This window comes from Rana temporaria, chromosome 12 (genome assembly GCF_905171775.1).
Source record: "Rana temporaria chromosome 12, aRanTem1.1, whole genome shotgun sequence".
Lineage (NCBI taxonomy): Eukaryota > Metazoa > Chordata > Amphibia > Anura > Ranidae > Rana > Rana temporaria.
Window position 1 is genome coordinate 137,566,712 of NC_053500.1, and position 20,275 is coordinate 137,586,986.

General features: G+C 44.0%; 1 protein-coding gene across 3 annotated transcripts in view; it reads left to right on the top strand.

Annotated features, from left to right (window-relative positions):
• SPAG9 (sperm associated antigen 9) overlaps positions 1 to 20,275 on the top strand; it is a 72,195-nt gene that overhangs the window by 34,870 nt on the left and 17,050 nt on the right. For all 3 annotated transcript variants that reach the window (XM_040330900.1, XM_040330902.1, XM_040330901.1), the window contains 13 exons: positions 2,528 to 2,675; positions 4,310 to 4,502; positions 8,792 to 8,891; positions 10,187 to 10,308; positions 10,688 to 10,745; positions 11,859 to 12,011; positions 12,867 to 12,918; positions 15,065 to 15,195; positions 15,413 to 15,469; positions 17,684 to 17,857; positions 18,724 to 18,853; positions 18,978 to 19,070; positions 19,159 to 19,326. In XM_040330900.1, the coding sequence (XP_040186834.1) occupies positions 2,528 to 2,675; positions 4,310 to 4,502; positions 8,792 to 8,891; positions 10,187 to 10,308; positions 10,688 to 10,745; positions 11,859 to 12,011; positions 12,867 to 12,918; positions 15,065 to 15,195; positions 15,413 to 15,469; positions 17,684 to 17,857; positions 18,724 to 18,853; positions 18,978 to 19,070; positions 19,159 to 19,326 (1,579 nt within the window). The remainder of the gene's footprint in view (positions 1 to 2,527; positions 2,676 to 4,309; positions 4,503 to 8,791; positions 8,892 to 10,186; positions 10,309 to 10,687; positions 10,746 to 11,858; positions 12,012 to 12,866; positions 12,919 to 15,064; positions 15,196 to 15,412; positions 15,470 to 17,683; positions 17,858 to 18,723; positions 18,854 to 18,977; positions 19,071 to 19,158; positions 19,327 to 20,275) is intronic.

A 20,275-nucleotide genomic window follows, 5' to 3' on the forward strand; every position in this document is an offset into this window, starting at 1 on the left:
TGACCTTAATTCCTGGCGTGTCTCCCCCCTGCTCCCCCCCCCATAGCGGTGGCGCTGCGAGTGTTTTCTGGAAATGGAAACCGTCCATTGTCCCCTAGCCATCACAGCGGAAGAATTTAGCTTTTTATGGAGCTCTCTGCAGGTTTGGAGGGTTTTTTGTCACCGTTTTTGCCTTTTGTGGTTGTTTCCTGATGTTCTGTGTTTTCATATACGTAGGATTACCTTCATCTGTGCAAGTGATGCATGCAATCTGCTTTCTAGAAAGTTCTGCTAATGATAATCTGGAAAAGTGGCTTTCCTGAAAGGAGTTTCCATGGACCCAGCACTGTGAGGGGAGGTGCTAAGAAGCTTAAAGCGGAACTTCAGTCATTTTTTATTTATTTTTCCCAACTTTAATATATTAAATCTTCTGCCCTTGTTTTAACTTTGGAAAAAAAACGTTTTTTCTGCCAGTAAATTACCTTATACAGCCCACTTCCTGTTTCTTGTATGGTAAAAAGCTTAGGCTTATGACATCATGCACAGCTCTATCACTCTTGTGAATGTTTGCCAGGAAGGGGGGGTTCATAAGGGGGCCAATGAGAGCTGCAGAGCTGTGTGTGTAAATCCAGGAAGTGAACAGGCAGCAGCTTCAGCTGCCCACAGTTAAAATGGCTGCAGCCAGACTCGGTGGGGGTAGATTTCTGCAGCATATTTGGCAAGTACAGAATCACGGTATGCATAAAATAATAAGCAAAGTGGTTGGAGGGAAGAGTCAGAATGGCAAAGATGTTTTTATTACAAATTATGTGAGGACTGAAGTTCCTCTTTATAGGATCAGTAACACCTATAATGCAGCTTTGTGGGGGTTGCTTACTTATATGTGGGTCACCGTTCCATATCTGAACAGATGAGGTTTAATTGCTGTGTAAGATATTCTGTATATTATGGGCTCCAGAAGGAGTTTTTGCTGACACTTCTCCATCTCTTCTGTGGCTGATGGGCAGATCAGATCTTGGTCTGTTCTGTATGGTCTGTGCCTCTCCATTATCTCAGGGGGGTCATGTCACCCTATGGGCTCTATTATTGGTTTGCTGCATGCAGTGGAAAATTGTTTTGTGTAATTTTAGTGTTTTTAATTGTGCATCCATGGGGAGAGAGGATTGTGCGTCATCCACGGATATCATACACTGGTATAAATGTCCAGGGCTGGATGTGACATAAAAGAATGATTGGCAGTAGGCCAGACCTCTCTCCATCCTGCTGTTGGCACTGTTCTGTGTATCAGAAAGGTAATGGGGATGCGTGAAATCATGCAACAAGAAGCTTGAGTCCCTCCAATTTGTATTTTTGGGGGAAAAAAAATAATAAAAAATCCTGAATGATTGTTGCACTTTAAACTGGTATTGAACCCAAAAGCAAACCTTTATTATATTGCAGCTTGCCAATGCTTATGCCGCGTACACACGATCGTTTTCGACATGAAAACAAAAACGACGTTTTTCCAACTTCATCATTAAAAAAGACTTTGCCCACACACCATCGTTTTGGAAAAATGATGAACAAAGCGCGGTGACGTACAACACGTACGACAGAACTCGAAAGGGGAAGTTCTATTCGCCTTGGGGCTGCTTTTAGCGGATTCCTTGTTGGCAAAAGACGATTCGCGCTTTTCTGTCTGTTACAGCGTGATGAATGGTAGTTTTACCAGAACGAGCGCTCCCGTCTCATAACTTGCTTCTGGGCATGTGCGGGTTTAAAACTGCGTTTTTGCCCACACGATCATTTTTTACATCACGAAAAACGACATTAAAAAATGCAGCATGCTCGAATTATTTTAATTTTTTTTTGTCGTTTTTCAGAAGATGAAAAACGATGTGAAGCCCACGATCATTTTAAATTACGTTTTTAAAAACGTCTTTTTTTTCATGCCGAAAAATGATCGTGTGTACGCGGCATTAGATGTGACGGCTGCATTTGTTTTTTGGTCTCCCTTTCTTCTATTATCGCCTGGTTATCCTGCCAGTACACTGCTGCTGGTAAACGAACAGTTGGGCGTTTTATTTCAGCTGCCCCCTGACCCCTCCTCTATATTATCTTATCAGTACATGTACACAGGGTCGTTTCTAGACAGTTGAGTTTAGAAGCATTTTTTTTGGAAGGCAAAAAAATGCATTTAGGACGGATGTTTGGAGGCGTTTAAAATGGCAAATGCCTGTAACAGCTTGTAAACGTGGTAACTCGCGTTTTAGCCACGCTTCGAATACAAGAATTTTTAATGGAGATACATTTTGACTACCGGTATTAAAACTAAAAAAAAAAAAAACGCCTTTAAACACAAATGCGGCATATAAATTCGGCAAAAGGGAACAGGGAACAAAGGAAATTGACGTTTTTATTTTCTGATTGTGGGAGAACTTGTCAGTGGCTTGTCTTTAAAAAAAAACAATACAAAAATTGCATTAAAATCCTAAATTTGTTTCTAAATCCAAATGTTTTTTTGAAATTTTATGCATGTCTGTAACGCTTTACTGTATCCACCAATCAGGAAGGAGCGCCCCATCTCTCTGGGAATTTTTCCTCTTTCTCCCGGAGATTCTCTGGTGGTACCGGACACCCGCGGTGCAGAGACGCCCGGAAATGGCCCCTGGAAGGTCCACGACCAGAACCACGCACGCTGCAACACCAGCTTAAAGGTACAGAACGCTATCCTAATATACAGTTTAGAGGAGGCGGAGTCTCCAAGTTTTCCTTATAATAAAAAGAAAATCGGACTGTAGGTGGGAGTTACCTTAAAGGGGTCTGTATGCAAATGCAACCGGCCAAGAACTCCCACTCCTCTAGATTTGAAACCTACCCATCAAGGCATTTTGATATTATACAAGATTTAACTAGCGCCAACAGTTTGCGCAGTGCTTTTACAATATATAGGGAGACAATACAGCAACAATACAATACAAGAGGGTAAGGGGGGGGGCCCTGCTCTTGCATGCTTACAATCTAAAAGGGTGGGGCTGGTGGAACAAAAGGTAATAACTATGAGGGATGAACCGATGAGGGAAGTAGAAGATTTGGTTGTTTGCTGAATGCAGGATAGGCCTCCCTGAAGAGATGAGTTTTCAGGGATCGCCTAAATATGGACAGAGTAAGAGATAACTGGACAGATTGCGGTAGTGAGTTCCAGAGGACGGGAGAAGCTCTGGAGAAGTCCTGGAGATGAGCATGGGAGGAGGAGACAAGGGAGCTAGGGAGCAGGAGGTCCTGGGAGGAGCGGAGAGGATGGTTTGGGTGATATTTGGAGATAAGTGATGTAGCTTGGGGCAGAGTTGTGAATGGCTTTGTATGGCATTGTTGGCGTTTTGAATTTTGTTAGTTGGGCAATGGGAAGCCAGTGGAGGGATTGGTCAGAGTCTTGGGCGGGGGGCACACGCCCCTAGTGACCGCTTCGAGAGCCAACGTATAGCTACGGGCTCTCGCGCAGGGACGAGCTGGTCGGCAAGTAGTTAAGATTTCTAGTGTCGTCGGCCTGCCAAGGTTGTAATGGCCGGGGCCTAATACTTTGTGTAATGAGAGGAACAAGAGAATCCAGTGTGAATGAAAGTGAGCTGTTGTAGACCGACATGGACAGGACAGGACAGGGGTGAGATTTTGTCACGGAGGTTGTCAGTTGCAAAACCGGAGAGCCTCAGAAATACTTGGGACAGCTCGGCTGAACTCGGAACGTAGGATTTCCGCTTGGCTCTGATCGGCTCCGGCACCCCCGCACCTCTGGTCAAATGTGGTACTGCACACCACTGTGGCTTGAATCTTGTTTTACGAGGCAAACCGAGTCAGAGTTTTACAAAAAAAAATGCTCTTATTGCGAAACGCTTGTTAACCGCGTTAATCAGAGGTTTCACTGTATATCCAAATTCAGCTTTCCGTAACCTTTTTGCAGCCGAGGCAGGAGTATTCTGAAACTGCTCATCTCCCTGCTCCTGTAATTGGCTCACTGCCTCTCCCATGTTCCATTTTGTGTGTTGTACTCACATTGGGGTGGATTTACTAAAAGACAAATAGATTGTGCACTTTGGAAAGTGCAGTTGATCCAGAGCTTAGTAAAGAGGTGAAGCTTCAATTTACACATAATACCCAATCACATGCAACGCAATAAAAAAAATTAAAAAGCATTTTTGCTTGCACGTGTTTGGATAATGGAAGTCAGCAGTGCTTCCCCCTCCTTTTACTAAGCTCTGGAGATACTGCACTCGCAAAGTGCGCGGTCTATTTTCCTTTAGTAAAATCAACCCCATTATGTAGTTATCAGACTGTCCTACTTCTGATTTCTCAGGATGAGCTGTTGACTATCAGCCAAACGGGGAGCAAAAGCGGGAGCTCGGAATCTGACAACATGGTGCACCCAACGTCCAAAGATCAGAAGGATGAAGTGATCATGAGGGCCAACCTTCAGAACAACAATGTACAGAAGAACAGGAAAAATGAGGATGTCCAGGTCAACCAGGAGATGACTTCTGCCTCTACAGGTAAGCTGTTAGCCATTCTCCTAATCTGCTGGGACTGTCCTGCTGGAGGATAGATATGACCAGTCCTGTTTCCCGTAATCTCTCTAGTAGCTGAAACATGGCGTGGTGTAAATTCATGTCTGTCCTGCAGGAGGAGAAAACTCCAAGAACAAACAATGATTTTCTGCTTGACTTGTTTCCCATAATCCCTAGTACCTGCTGATTTGTAGTCACGTGACCTGTAAGGATAAAGCTTTGAGCCATTAACCACTTCCATACCAGGCACTTTCACCCCTTCTTGCCCAGGACAACTTTTGGCTTTCAGCGCTGTCGCACTTTGAATGACAATTGCGCGGTCATGCAACACTGTACCCAAACTTAATTTTTTACAATTTTCTTCCCACAAATAGAGCTTTTTATTGGTGGTATTTGATCAGATCTGCGGTCTTTAGTTTTTGCTAGGGGTGCAACGGATCAAAAAACTCACGGTTCGGATCGTGCCTCGGATCAGGAGTCACGGATCGGATCATTTTTCGGATCAGCAGAAGAAAAAAAAATCTTTCCCCACTGTAATATCCACATCTCCCCCCCCCCCCCCCACTGTAATACCCCCCCCCCCCCCCACTGCAGTGGCATCACTCGGTGCAAAAAAATAATAAAAATGGTGAGACCCCCCCCCCCCCCCCCACACAGTACAGACACCCCACTGTAGTGCAGACCTCAGACGGTAACCCCCACAGTAGTGCAGACCTCAGACGGTAACCCCCACAGTAGTGCAGACCTCAGACGGTAACCCCCACAGTAGTGCAGACCTCAGACGGTAACCCCCACAGTAGTGCAGACCTCAGACGGTAACCCCCACAGTAGTGCAGACCTCAGACGGTAACCCCCACAGTAGTGCAGACCTCAGACGGTAACCTCCACAGTAGTGCAGACCTCAGACAGCGGCATGTGTTTCCCTCGAGCGCGGGCTCCTCCTCCTCTGTGAGTGTAAACAGAGAGGAGGGCCGCCGCCGGGTGTACCAAGATGGCCGCGGCTCCGGAGCTAGGCCGAAGCCGCGGCCTTTCCTAATGCTATGCCCGCGGAGGCAATCTGCGGATCGGAAGGGGGTGACCCGTTCGGATCAACGGTGATCCGTTGCACCCCTAGTTTTTGCGCTATAAACAAAAAAAGACCGACAATTTAAAGAAAAAAAACTGATGGGCGTCACTGGATAGGCAGCATTGATGAGGAGCTATTGTCGGGCATTACTGAGTGGCACTGATTGACACTTTGATGGGGCACTGACAGGCATTACTGATTGGCATGGTTGTGGGCACTTATCAGCACTGTTGTGGGCACCGGCAGGCATTTAGTAGGGGACAGGCTGGCAGGTGTTGGGCACTGATTGACACATTTTGACGGGTGCTATGCTGATAATCAATGTGCTGATTATCCGCACAGACCCCCCCCCCCCCCCTCCCCGACAGGCAGAGCCGGATCAGGCTGGTGGTGTAATGGTGTGTGGGGGATATTTTCTTGGCACACTTTGTACCAGTTTAGCATTGTTTAAACCCCACGGCCTACCCGAGTATTGTTGCTGACCATGTCCATCCCTTTATGACTACAGTGTCCCCATCTTCTGATGGCTCCTTCCAGCAGGATAATGTCACCATGTCACAAAGATCCAATCATCTCACCACTGGACAATGAGGTCACTGTCCTCCAATGGCCTCCACACTCACCACATCTCATCAAATATGAGGAATGTTTCCAACACCATGTTGTATCTATTCCATAAAGACTTAAGTCAAAAGGGGGTCCAACCCGGTACCAGCAAGGTGTACCTAATAATAAAGTGTCTGGTGAGTGTATGAGAATGAGTTGTGGCCAAATTGCAGCATGTGTGTATTGAGGGTCCCGGTTCTTCTATACGGCGTTGGGGGTGTATAGCGGGGGAAGAGGTTTGCAGCCCTACAAATAAGAAATTCTTCTCTAAACTTTGCTAATCGCAGTAAATGACCTCCAGTGATATTTTGTACTCGAAGGCACCGTGAGAACCTCCAAGGTCACGGCGGAAGTCGTGCCTTCTTGTGGCGTCTTTGGTGCAATTACCGGCTAATTTATTTATACTCTTCTTCCTCTAATGGATTGCGGCGTTTGCAGAAGGTATCGATTTACGTCTTTGTAATGGGTTCTGCAGAGAGGAGGCTCTGCGTTTTTTATGGGCTGCGTTTTTTGCTGATCAAACAAAGGCTTCCCAGACAGACACGGGCTGAGTTTATCTTCTGACTTCTGATTGTGAGCGGGATTATTCATCATTCGCTCGATCTGGGGACAAATCGTAATATATTCAAGAAGTTTTTCCTCTTGTTTTTCCTCTTGTATTGTGCAGACCCAATACAGTGCGAGGAAATGGCGACAAACCCTCATATGAGGCAGACGTTTTATGTCCACTGCACCTCTGTCATAGATGAACTAGGACAATTTTAAATACATGCAGACCTGTATTTAACCCTTTAATCACCGTAGATGTTTAACCCCTCCCAGCCAGTGTCATTGGTACAGTGTCACTGCATATTTTTAGCACTGATCACTGTATTGTCACTGGTTCCCACAAGGTGTCAGTTAGTGTTTGATTGTTCGCCACAATATCACAGTCCAACTATAAGTCGCCGATATCCACCACTACTAGTATAATAAATAAAAATTCTAGTATATATAGTTTGTAAAGACTATAACTTTTGCACAAACCAATCAATATGGGATTTTTTTACAAAAAATATGTAACGGAATACATATTGGGGTGTGTGTATGTATGTGTATATATTATAATTTTTAATATATAGTCAGTGCAAACAATCTGGACTTCCCAAAGGCCAAAATATAGAAAAATGAGATGGGATTTCTGCACATAAAAATATTTATTGAAAATATAAGATTACATAAAAGATGCATGATATATATGGTGACGTTTCGGGCGAACTTGGATAACGCCCTTCTTCAAAACCACATGCCTACAAATATTAGAAGATTAGATAGATCCACCCTCCTCATCCTCCTCCTCATCCTCAAATCATCCTCATATCCTCCTTATCCTCATATCCTCCTTATCCTCATATCCTCCTTATCCTCATATCCTCCTTATCCTCATATCCTCCTTATCCTCATATCCTCCATATCCTCATATCCTCCTTATCCTCATATCCTCCTTATCCTCATATCCTCCTTATCCTCATATCCTCCTTATCCTCATATCCTCATATCCTCCTTATCCTCATATCCTCCTCATCCTCCTTATCCTCATATCCTCCTCATCCTCCTCCTCCTTATCCTCATGCTCCTCCTCCTTATCCTCATGCTCCTCCTCCTCCTCCTTATCCTCATGCTCCTCCTCCTTATCCTCATCCTCCTCCTCCTTATCCTCATGCTCCTCCTCCTCCTTATCCTCATGCTTCTCCTTCTCCTTCTTATCTTAAATTTCTCATTATATACTGTTTTATCAAGAAATTGGAATGACTTTAATCAACAGGTGTACTGATAATTATATATATATATATATATATAATTTTATTCTATTTTTATTTATTTTATATACATTATAATTTTTTGCTAAAACCACTGACTATATATCTATCTATCGTATATACTTGAGTATAAGCCAAGTTTTTCAGCACATTTTTTATTTGGGGGAGCACAATATATATACACTTTTTTTTTTTTCTTTTTTTTTTTTTTACCAAAGCGGGGGCACCCCTTCCATGTTAAACATCAGTCTAGTCATGTGCACAGTGAGGCATGCAGGTGGACACCCTAGGCTTATACTTGAGTCAATACGTTTTCCCAGTGTTTTTTATTTTTTGTGGTAAAATTGGGTGCCTCGGCTTGTATTCGGGTCGGTTTATACTTGAGTATATACGGTGTGTGTGTGTGTGTGTGTGTGTGTGTGTGTGTGTGTGTGTGTATGTATACATATGTTTTAAAATTGACAGTTTTCTTTTTTTAGTTTTACAGCACAAAAAAAAAATAAGCATTTGTGGGAAAAAATATTACATAAATGTTATTTGGATACAGCGTTGCTTGACCCCAATTGTTGGGTAAAATAATGCAGTGCCGAATCGCAAAAAATTGTCTGGTCGTAGGGGGGGGGGGGGGTTAAATCTTTAGGAGGTCGAGTGGTTTACAAGTCTGAGCACAGTGTGGAGAGGAGGATTATGGGGAAAAGTAAAGATACAACTTCAGTTGTACATAGTTCTGTCCAAGTCCTATACCAGGAATGTGTATGTATAAAAATTCCATTATATTGTGTGTTTATTTTTTTTTTCTTCAGACACCAATGACAATGAGGAGAAGTCGGAGGTTCAGTCTATTATCGAGTCCACGCCAGAGCTGGACATGGACAAGGATCCAAAATCTCATCACCTGACCAGGTAAAGCCTCACCTCTAAAGACGGTATAGACTGGTCTTTTCTAAACATTTTTGTTTCAGAGAAACCCCTAAAACGATTTTCAAGTCTCGGGGACCCCTTACTAAAACCAGGTCTTGTTTTGGGGGGGAGGCGTCAATTGCAAAATAGCTTTTTTATATTGGTGGTCAAACATGCTTCTCTTATAGAGGTGGTTAGAACTTCTTCACGGACCGCTAAAAAAAGGTAGTTGTTGGTGTAATACTGCTGACTTTGCCAAATGATGTTGGTCCTGGGACTATGCAGACATCGGATGGAATTTGAATCCGCCATAGCTCAATGAAACCCTAGCAACATCTGGAACCTAGGTTGAGAATCCCTGGTATAGCTTGCTTCTGGTTGGGGCATTTTCAGACTGAGCTCTAATCTCTGTGCACTATTAAAGCCTCCTATAGTTCGTTCGAATTTCGGGTGTTTCAGCAGGGACTAGCTGAGATCCAAACTATGTATGGGCAGGCAGATTGCACTCAAGTTGATCGATCAGCCTGTTGGCTTCTTAATGCGATTTATTGCCTGTGGCTATAGCTGCTAGCCGTAATCCCTGTGTTGTTGGGGTAGTTCCCCTCACATTCTGTACAAGCATATTTTCATAAGTCCTCCAAATCAATACCTTTTTATTGCCTGTTCCCCAGCTTATGTGGTGGAGCAATGCACATGCAGTCAGTTGCTTTCTCGCCATCTTCATAGTGCCGGGATCCACAGAGAAGAGGCCGTCGCAACAGCACAAAGCTTGCTCTTGTCGTGGCCTGGCTGCTTGCAGTTCCCATAATGTGACGCTCGGTCCAGAAGCAGCATTTGCTCCAAAGCGAGACTTGTCCATATTACTGGTTGTGTGCGGTATTTGCTGGTGGCGTCCAGTCTGGCCACAATCGTGGATCAAGAAAGTCTGCTGTTGGGACCGATCCAGCGTAGCGCCAACTTCGGCAAAGGTTGTGTAGCCTACAGTGCTGTGCATGGAAAGCCAAACATGTTTTTGAATTGGGCATTTCAGAATGATTTTGGGAACTTTGAAATGTGGGATTTGTCATTTATTTGCCACCAGACTTCTTTATTTCTGCTTTGGTAGCTACCACAACAGGGAAGATGAGAACAATGCTGCTGCTACTTAGAGATTTGTGTGATAATCATTGGAATGTTTATTTTTACACTTCTACCTAAATTGAAAGTAGTTGACGCCATGTTTTATTAGTCTAGTAGCATGAAGATTGATATCAGTATATATGACCTGTTATAGATTGATTACCTCCTTCTTCTCTCAGTACTCCCACCAAAGGTATAGAAAATTTAGCCTTCGACCGCAACACTGATTCCCTATTCGAGGAGTTGTCCTCTGCAGGGACGGACCTCATCGGAGACGTGGATGAAGGGGCTGACTTGTTAGGTATGGCCATGATAAAGATCCTCTCCTGTATAATGTGCTGTGCCTGGGATGGATGGCTTAGGTTGCAACGGGGTGGATAAAAATCAATGATTTAATAAAAACAATCAGATTTTTTTGATTGCTGTCGGATTTTTTTTATATATGTTTGGGGGGTTCTGAGTAATTTTCTAGCAAAAAAAATATTTTTTTACATGTAGGCGAGAAATGGCAGCATTTGCCTGGGCTGGAAATGGTTAAAAGAACGCTGGGGCAGGTGGGAAGTAATTAAACACAAGGTCCCAAAAACTGTGCAGCAGCCAGCGGTGGGCATCTGTGATGTGATGATTGGGTAATGATTGCGATGGCAGCTACACTTTTTTTTACCAATCTTGTCTTTCAGGAATGGGGCGAGAGGTGGAAAATCTTATCCTGGAGAACACACAGCTCCTGGAAACAAAGTACGTCCATTTCTATTCCTTTTTCTTCTGTTCAATGTGTGACGTGTTACTGGTAGAAGATTTGTGTCCCAGGAGATCACTAATGCACCAGAGATTTGCTATGCTGGATAAATGGCTCTAAATGGAATAAATCATTTTGCTTTTTAAGGGTAGTGACAGATTATCTTGTATGAAGATAACCCCACCATCAGGCCCGGACTGGCCATAGGGCAAACCGGGCATATGCCCGGTGGGCCGGTTGCGGCCTGCGAATGGCCCTCGGCGGCCCGCGGGCTGGTTGCGGGCCGCATGTCATGTCTCTCCAGGGGTGTACCAAGGGGTTGCAGGCCAAGAGGGGAATCGGGGATGCCCAGTTTACCTAATAGCAGAGATCTCCCAGAGAGAGATGAGCTGGGCGTATCACAGCCAGCCCTGACATTTCTCCCCTCCCCCTGCTGCCCGCACGACCAGTTAGAGGAGAGGAGCTGCTTCTACTCCTCCCCCTCCTCCTGTATCTGCCCCGCCCACTCTCCCCGACAGACACGGTTTTGCTGCCTAAGGGATGTGGGTGGGAATATTCAAGCTAAAGCCAAACAAAAAGGAAAGATGGAGTATGATATCCATCCAGTCAGTCCCTTCTGCCTCTGAGTGAGTACTCTCTCTCTCTCTCTCTCTCTCTCTCTCTCTCTCTCTCTCTCTCTCTCTCTCTCTCTCTCTCTCTCTCTCTCTCTCTCTCTCTCTCTCTCTCTCTCTCTCTCTCTCTCTCTCTCTCTCTCTCTCTCTCTCTCTCTCCCACATCCCATCATTAACCCCGCCGCGCCTCCCCCCCTCTGGCTGCTCAGTCTAAAATGCCGGGCCTATTTTTTGTCCCAGTCCGTGCCTGCCTACCATCCAACTCACTGGTACTCTCATCACCTCCTCCATCAGAGCCCTCGCTAAATATTTGTTACTTCATGGTATGGAAGAGCATGTGATATGCTCCCAGGATTTAATGCTAGGTCATCCGATATGAAGCAAGGGTAGGAAGTTATTGGTGGGCAATGGGGTTCCTCCTAGCATCCGGCTCTGGAGTTTCTTGACCTCCCACACGTACCCTCAATATTTTGTCCATCTTCATTATATTATCTATTCCAGGAATGCATTGAATGTGGTGAAAAATGACTTGATTGCCAAGATGGACGAGCTGATGTGCGAGAAGGACGTCTTGCAGGGTGAGCTGGCCTCCATCAAACAGACCAAACAGAAGCTAGAGGAGAAGAACAAGGAGCTTGAGGAGGAGCTGAAAAAGTGAGTTTCTGCCATGTTGTAGCGCTCATTAAAATAACCTACTTCTTAATGTTTGGTAGATTTACAGTTAATTAACTGACTTCCCAAATAAAAAAGGCAATTCTTCTATACGATACTAAGGCTAAGTTCACTCTAGCATTGAAAGCAGGTGTTTGAGGGGCGTTTTTAACACCCCTAAAAGGTCTATGCAAATCATACAATGGCCAGCACACAGTGCTGTTCACATTATCGTAACATGACGTGTCGCTTTGCTTCAAAATTAAAGCCTTATGTCGAGTCTGCCGTTGAATTGAAGCTATAACTTTTGCGCAAACCAAACAATGCACACATTGCGATTTATACCAAAAATATGTAGAAGAATACATATCGGCCTAAACTGAGGAAAATCGTTTTTTTGGGAATAAAAAAAAATGGGATATTTAGTATAGCAAAAAGTAAGATATTGTGTGTTTTTTCAAAATTGTCGGTGTTCTTTTGTTTATAGCACAAAAAAATAAAAACCACAGAGGCGATCAAATACCACCAAAAAAAAGCTCTATTTGTGGGGAAAAGAGGATGCAATTATTTTGGGGGGACAGCGTCGCACGACCGCGCAATTGTCAGTTAAAGCGACACAGTGCCAAATTGTAAAAAATGCTCTGGTCAGGAAGGGGGTAATATCTTCTGGGGCTGAAGCGGTTAAGAATTAAAAATGTAGTCCAGTGTGAACAAGCCCTAATAGAAAAGATACAAAGATGAACAGCCAAATTTTGTGCGCTAATGTTAAATCGGCGTTTGTGGAATGGACGAAGATAGCTTCTACTGCAAAGGACAGTTTTATGCCATCAGTAAATATTTGTCGTTCTTTTGTTCCAGGGCGAGGGCGGAAGCGGAGGAGGCAAGACAGAAATCGAAAGATGAGGAGGATGTAAGTTAAATGCATTCTGTAATGCCCAACCTAGAAAACATAGGGGAGGGGTCTGTAGGAGGACCCAGCAATTGAAGGAAAAAAAACTTGGGGGAAAAAAAAAAAAAACCTGCAAGACAAAGGCATTAATGAGCTAGTATGCGTCACATAGTAGCTCATTATGAAATACTTGCCTCAACAATGCCCTGAATCGGCGTCCACTGCCCACATCTGCCCACTGGAGTTATGCCGCCTATACACGATCATTTTTCGGGTTGTAAAAAAACAAAGTTCTTCAGGCTATCGAAAAAAACAGTTTTTTTTTAACTTGATCATTCAGACGCCGTCGCCTACACACGATCGTGAAAAAAAAATGCTCTAGCAAAGCGCGGTGACATACAACACGTACACCGGCACTATAAAGGGGAAGTTCCATTCGGATAACATCACCCTTGAGCTGATTTCGTGTTAGTAAAAGACGATTTGCGATTTTCTGTCTGTTACAGTGTGATGAATGTGCTTGCTCCATTACGAATGGTAGTTTTACCAGAACGAGCGCTCCCGTCTCATAACTTGCTTCTGAGCATGCGTGGATTTTTTACGTCGTTAAAGCCCACACACGACCATTTTTTTACAGCACCGAAAAACGACAACGTTAAAAAATAGAGCATGTTCGAATTTATTTATTTTTTTTGGCCGTTTTTCAGAACCCGAAATATGCTCTGAAGCGAGCCCACACACGATCGTTTTTAATGACATAAAAAAAAACCTTAATTTTTTACAACCCTGAAAAATGATCGTGTGTACGCGGCATTACTTCCGGGTTTGTGCTGTGATTGGTCACTCCTGCACATTCATGCGGGAGCCGCCGGTCACGGCACAAGTCCTGAAGAAACGCCACCAGCGAGCCGCTTCTCCAGTGTGCATGTGCCGATGACGCCGGCAGAAGCGTATGTACTGAATATCTCCTAAACTAAACAAGTTTAGGAGATATTTACATTACCTACAGGTAAGCCTATAAGGCTTACCTGTAGGTAAAATTGGTGTAACAGAGTTTACAACCACTTTAAGGTGGCTGTACTGAGAAACTGGGCTGTCTTTTAGGGGTTGGGGGTTGTGGCGGGTTGATGAGATTGTTGTAATATATGTTGTAATATGTTGACCGATTTTATGTGGGATGTTGTATGTGTATATGTATGTATATACATATATACACACATACATACATACATACATACATATATACACACATACATACATATATACACACATACATACATATATATACACACATACATATACCACACACATGCATACATACACATCTATATATATATATATATATATATAGTTGTCATTTGGTACCTGTTGACATAATTACATGTTACACATCAAAAGAGGCTTGTCGATCGTCAGTGTGCAGGGGTCCAGGATGGGTCTATTTTACAAATCAAAGCAATCAAACCATTACTCAGGCCACATGTAATCTAATTACATATTAGAGGAAGCTTATTGGTATGCAAGATTAGGAATAGGTGATGATTGAAGCTGTCTCCGGCTGGGGTCATTATCTGTCACTCTGAAAGACAAGATGTAGATCAAAGACAGCCAATCAAATTGCTCCATCTATTCAGTGGATAGGGGATATAATCCTGGAAGTCCGTCTTGTTACTGAGTATATTCTCTGTATGAATATGGCACAGGTCTAGGAAAAGATGAGACTTTGAATTACTCTGTTGGATTTGTATCATCTGTGGAATTTGGACTTTGTTCTGTATTGGAAATCAAATAAATGCACTCTCTGGAGAGCCTGGTGTGTTGCTGCGGAAGAACATCATTTTTAGTCATCATACTAATACCTAAATATCAATTATCTAACCGGACTACACTATACATATATATCACTACAGAGATCACTTATACCTTTTTAACATTATTATTATATTTGCTATTCAATACTGATGTCTAAACCAACTTGATTTTGTACCGTATGTGTTTAGGAGAATTGTAGCAAAACACGTTTAACGTGATTCCATTATTCTCCCAAGATTGGAATAGGAAGATTTTAAATGAGTTTTGCAATCAACTAAAACATTCTGGGATTTTAATCAGTGTCTTAGTGTTGATGCCATTTCTGACCAACTTTTATATTCTTTCTTTGCTGAAGAGCGACGTACCCACAGCTCAGCGGAAACGATTCACACGAGTGGAGATGGCGCGGGTTCTAATGGAGAGGAATCAGTATAAGGAGAGACTAATGGAGCTGCAGGAGGCAGTCCGCTGGACGGAAATGATAAGGTATGCGTACATCTCTCAAGGAGTTGAGAAAAATAATAGTCTTGTAGAGTCTTTTGATAACCTCTCTAACTTTATACAAGAATAAAAAAACAAAATGTAAAACGTATATTCTATAAGGTATATTTTTGTTTATGTTGAAATGGGGGAATGTATATGTACTACACTCGCTAATAACACCTTCCTAGTAATTTAGAAAAGTTTGCCTTTTTTCTTTCAGAGCATCCAGAGAGAATCCGGCCATGCAGGAAAAAAAGAGGTCCAGCATCTGGCAATTGTAAGTTAAGGGAAAAAAACATTAAGGCCTTCTTTCACACTTTTACGAGTCGTCGCACAATTTGGGACTGCAAAGTAGCATGACAAGTCATTCCCCATGATCTCCAATGACAACCATTCATATAAGTACGATTTCAAGTTAAACCGACTTCAAACTAGTCCCTGCACTACTTTGGTCAGACTTTGATGCAAGTTCAGCTTCATAGACCTCAAGTCTCCCTTAAATTGCATCAAAATTGCGTGACTTTGAAGTCGTGTAGTGTGAAAGGGGCCTAAAGATGTTAAAGATTTCAAATTGCAGTTCATTTTCAGGATGATTATGAACAAGTGATGATCTTCATAATACGGGTAAGAGATTTTTCTTAAAATAGTTGGAATAAATGGTCAAGAATGGCCTATAACTTCCCTTGACGTGTGTGTGTGTTTTTTTTTTTTTTTTTTTTGGGGGGGGGGGGGTTTGCCTGTGCCTGTGCTGATATATATATATTTAGATTTTTTTCTGATAAAACAGGAGCACTTATATGCCGGCCCATTCTCTGTGGATTAATGCAGAGTGTGCATAATAATGGCCGATTTATTATTGCAAAGTATATTGAACCTTAAAGGGCAACTCCACTTTCGTGGGAAGAAAATGTAGCAAATAAGTAATGTAACGCAGCCCTCAAAAAATCCACTCGCATTTTGTGGGTAGGTTTTGAGAGCTGGCGAGGAAGGGCTGCCTGGGAAGCTGGGGGGGGGGGGTGAGCACCGTTGGCATGCGGCAGTCCTTCTCCCAGAGTTCGTGAAGGTAAAGAGAGGAGAGCGGGCGGCCGGATCATCAGAGCGCAGGGAACATCACTGGCGGCCGGATCATCAGAGCGCAGGGAACATCACTGGCGGCTTTCATTTCAATTGCCGTGTGTTCCCTGCACTCGCTGTCACCCACAACCCCGCCCCCTGGTCCCGGGACTTTGATAGACCGATCTCCCGTCCAATCACGAGTGATGTGTATCAAAGTTCCCTGGCCAGGGGGCGGGGCTGCATCTGACGGCGAGCGGCGGGAACACACGGCTATTGAAATGAAACCTGTGATGTTCCTCGGTGCGCTCATCATCCACCTGGTAATTAACTTCCTCTCCTCTGTTCCCTGCACTAAGGACAAATATAGGCAGCATGAAGGACACGTGCGGGCACGGGCAGGCTGCATCGGCGGGCACAGATAAAGTTGTTAATATTTATTTTTAGAATCTAATTCTGCATAAAACATTTTAAGTGTCATTTCACATGAAAATTTATGAGGGCGTGTTAAGGGCGGGGCATGGTAGGGGTTGGGTGGGGCAACTGTTGGCGAGTAACCCTTGAGGCCTGTCTAGTAGCTCAGGACTTGAAATTTTGAGCCCAGATGTAACATATACAATTGTTAAAAAAGCAATGTTGTAATTTTATGTTATTAAAAATTACCTTTCCTCTTCAGCCGCTTTTTTTTCTTTCTGTAAAATAAACTGCAATATGGCAACCTGGAGGCGTTCCATACACAGTTGAAATGTAATTTCTTGCTTGTGTGATTGGCTCAAATTTTAGGCATCCTATGCAACAAAAATACATTTTTTGGTGTGATGCTCTGAAGGTATGCCAATGGCTCCCACTGCTGCCAAACGCCAATCAGGAGTGCGAATCTCCGGAGAGCCAAGGTTCTCTTGGACATCGCTGGATCGAGAGGGGGCTCAGGTAAGTATTGGGGGCTGCTGCACACTGAAGGTTTTTTACCTTCATGCATAGAATGGAAAAAAAAAACTTGCGCCTTTGCAACCAGTTTAAGTTTCCTGACCACACGAAGCATGTAAACTGATCAGTACTAGTGTGGTCAGTTTACCTACAAGACTCAATGCTGATTCAGGTTGACATGCCCATGCCGGCTCTGTTGAGTATGACAGCATGTAGGAGCTTGGAGCGCAGTGGAGTACGGATCTTGCATGTTTCAGAAGTTGGCTTTTCTCTTATAATTCAGTAGATGTTTTGGTTTCCAGGGAAGGATGTTCATTCTGGTTGTGTCCTTCCAATTCACACCTTATTTGACGTTCTGTTCCTTACACTGATGAAACTCCTTCTGGAGAATTCTGCAATCAGCCAGAACTAGATTTTGTTATCCGTCCGCTTTCCTGCAGTGAAAGGCTTCTTCTGTGTTGATGGGGGTATTTTTATAATAGAATCTGTTTTTTGTTTTTCTCCTGTTTAGTTTCAGCCGCCTGTTCAGCCCTTCCGGCACTGCTTCTAAGAAACCCGACCTCCCTGTCAACGTCCGATACAACGCCCCAACCTCGCACATCACCCCCTCCATCAAGAAGAAGAGCAGTGCCTTAACCAAACTCCCCGGCGACAAGTCCAAAGCCTTCGACTTTCTTAGTGATGAGTGAGTTTTGTGTTAATACATTTGTGTACAGCTTAAGGGCTCTTTCACATGGGCCCGTTCAGGTCTGCCTGCCAGTTTTTTTTGGCGGACCTGAACGGGCGCTCCGTGCTCCTCTATATGGAGACCAGCGGATGTCAGCAGTGACATGCCTGCTGACATCCGACCCGCTCCGATCCGCCAAAGTGTGACGGAGGAAAAACCTACTTTTCCATCCGTCTGGCGGATCGGGTGAACACTGACAGACGGTCCGTGTTCATCCGATCCCCCCATAGGGGAGAGCGGAGAAAAGACAGGGCGGTCAGCGGGGATCAACGGAGCGATCCCCGCTGAGCAAGCGGAGGTTCACGGGGCGGATCATTACTGATCCGCCCCGTGTGAAAGGGGCTTAAGGCTTTTTAGCTTTCATTTCCCAGAGTGCTTGGGGGGGGGGGGATATTTTTTTAAAGGTACTTTCACACTTGGGTGGGGGTCCATTGGCGGTAAACACAGCGCAACACAGGAGCTTGTAACCCTTTCTTCGGCCTCTAGTGGGGGTTAATAGCACCCTGCTAGCGGCCAAAAAGCTTGACTAAAAGGATGGTAAATCGCTGCTAAAAGTAGCGGCGCTTTGCAGCCGCTAGCAGGGTAGAAAGGTTTAAAAGTGCTCAGGCTTTGGAAGCGCTGCCTGTTTATTTCAATGGGCAGGGGCGGTGTAGAAGCGCTGTATACGATCAAATGAGAATGTTGACGTTTGTTTTCGATTTGTGTGGATGGAGAAATCCGCTCCCTTTTTTATTTTTTTTTGTACTTTGCTTCTATAATTTTGTTTCAGTTGGCAGAACAGTGTATAATTCACATTTTATGTCTCATTAATCTTCATTGGACAGTAACGAAGCCTCTGTGGCCTCCCGGAGAGAACAGAAGAGAGAGCAATACCGCCAAATGAAAGCGCACGTCCAGAAGGAAGATGGCCGCGTTCAGGCATTCGGCTGGAGTCTTCCTCAGAAGTACAAACCGGTGTGTGTGTATAATATAAATATATCTAACCCTATCACTTTCTATAATTGGTGTGAGATTTTTTTTTCGACGCCTTTTCATTGTAATTCTACATGTTTTTCTTCTGTCGCACCATTGATCGTAGCTTGCCAACGGCGGACAAGGCGAAGGCAAGGTGAAGAATTTGCCAGTTCCAGTATACCTGAGGCCGCTGGATGACAAGGACACTTCGATGAAGGTAACAGCTCAGATTCCTACAGATTGAGTTCAGTGTTTGTTATTCCGGCGCTGTCAGTGATGGCAATGTTCTGTGTCCCCCCTCCCAGCTTTGGTGTGCGGTCGGTGTTAACCTATCTGGCGGAAAGACCAGAGATGGCGGCTCAATTATTGGAGCGAGTGTGTTCTATAGCGACCTCCCGGGCTCGGATGTGGATGACCAGAAGCCGCGCAGTGAGTCGCAGAGCAGTTTAGAGAAACTAGAACAAGAGTTGAAGGTGAGTTGCCCCCAAAAGAGGCAAATTATCATATCTGACCCATTGTCATAATATAACATCTGGGTTGTCATTTTGTAACATCCGGGTTGTTGTTGTTTTGTAGGATGCCTCTGCTGTTGCTGTTTTTATCCCTTTTTTTTTTTTTTTTTTTTTTTACCGTGGCGGGTGCAATAATTAGTGATTGTAATGTGTATAGGTTTTTTTACCTAATGCATTAATGTAAGAAACCTTTTTTAGGTGCAGTGCAGATGCCCCAAACCCCTCCCCCAAATACTTACCTGAACCGAATCTTGGTCTAGTGTTGTGCCCGAGAGCAGTGGCCTCTCTTGACACGGGAGAACCTCGATCAATTGGCTTTTGGGGGGAGGGGAGGAGCCAGAAGTGCCAGCGGAATACCCTAGAAGAAGGGGATCAGGGCTGCTGTGTGAAAAACAATTGCTCAGAGTCCACAGGAGTACCTCCTCTAGCGAGCAGCTTGGGGCGGGGGCGGGGTTGGCTGCTTGAAGGAAGGAGGAGCCAGGAGCACCAGGGGGGTACCACAAAAGAGGAGGATCAGGGCTGCTCTGTGCAAAACAATTGCACAGAGCAGGTATGACGTATTTGTTGTTGAAAAAAGAATGAAAAATCTTTAGAATCACTTCAACTTTGCCCAGTTAATATAGTAATTTAATCACAGCTTTACTGCTACTTAGGATTTTAGAGATCCTCACCTGTTGCTAGTAGTAATATAAATGTTTTGCAGAGTTTCGAGAGCAGCCAATCGTCTAATTCCTTAACACGTAGGACTATAAAGAGTGACGAGGACAGTTCCTACTGGAAGAAGGCTCACTCTGTCCTGTCCATATTTAAATAAGAGACGCAACATACTTGGAAATGGATGGGAAATCTGCTCCCCTTTTTTTTTTTTTTATTTTTTTACTGAAACGTTTTGTCTGTGTCCCATAAGATA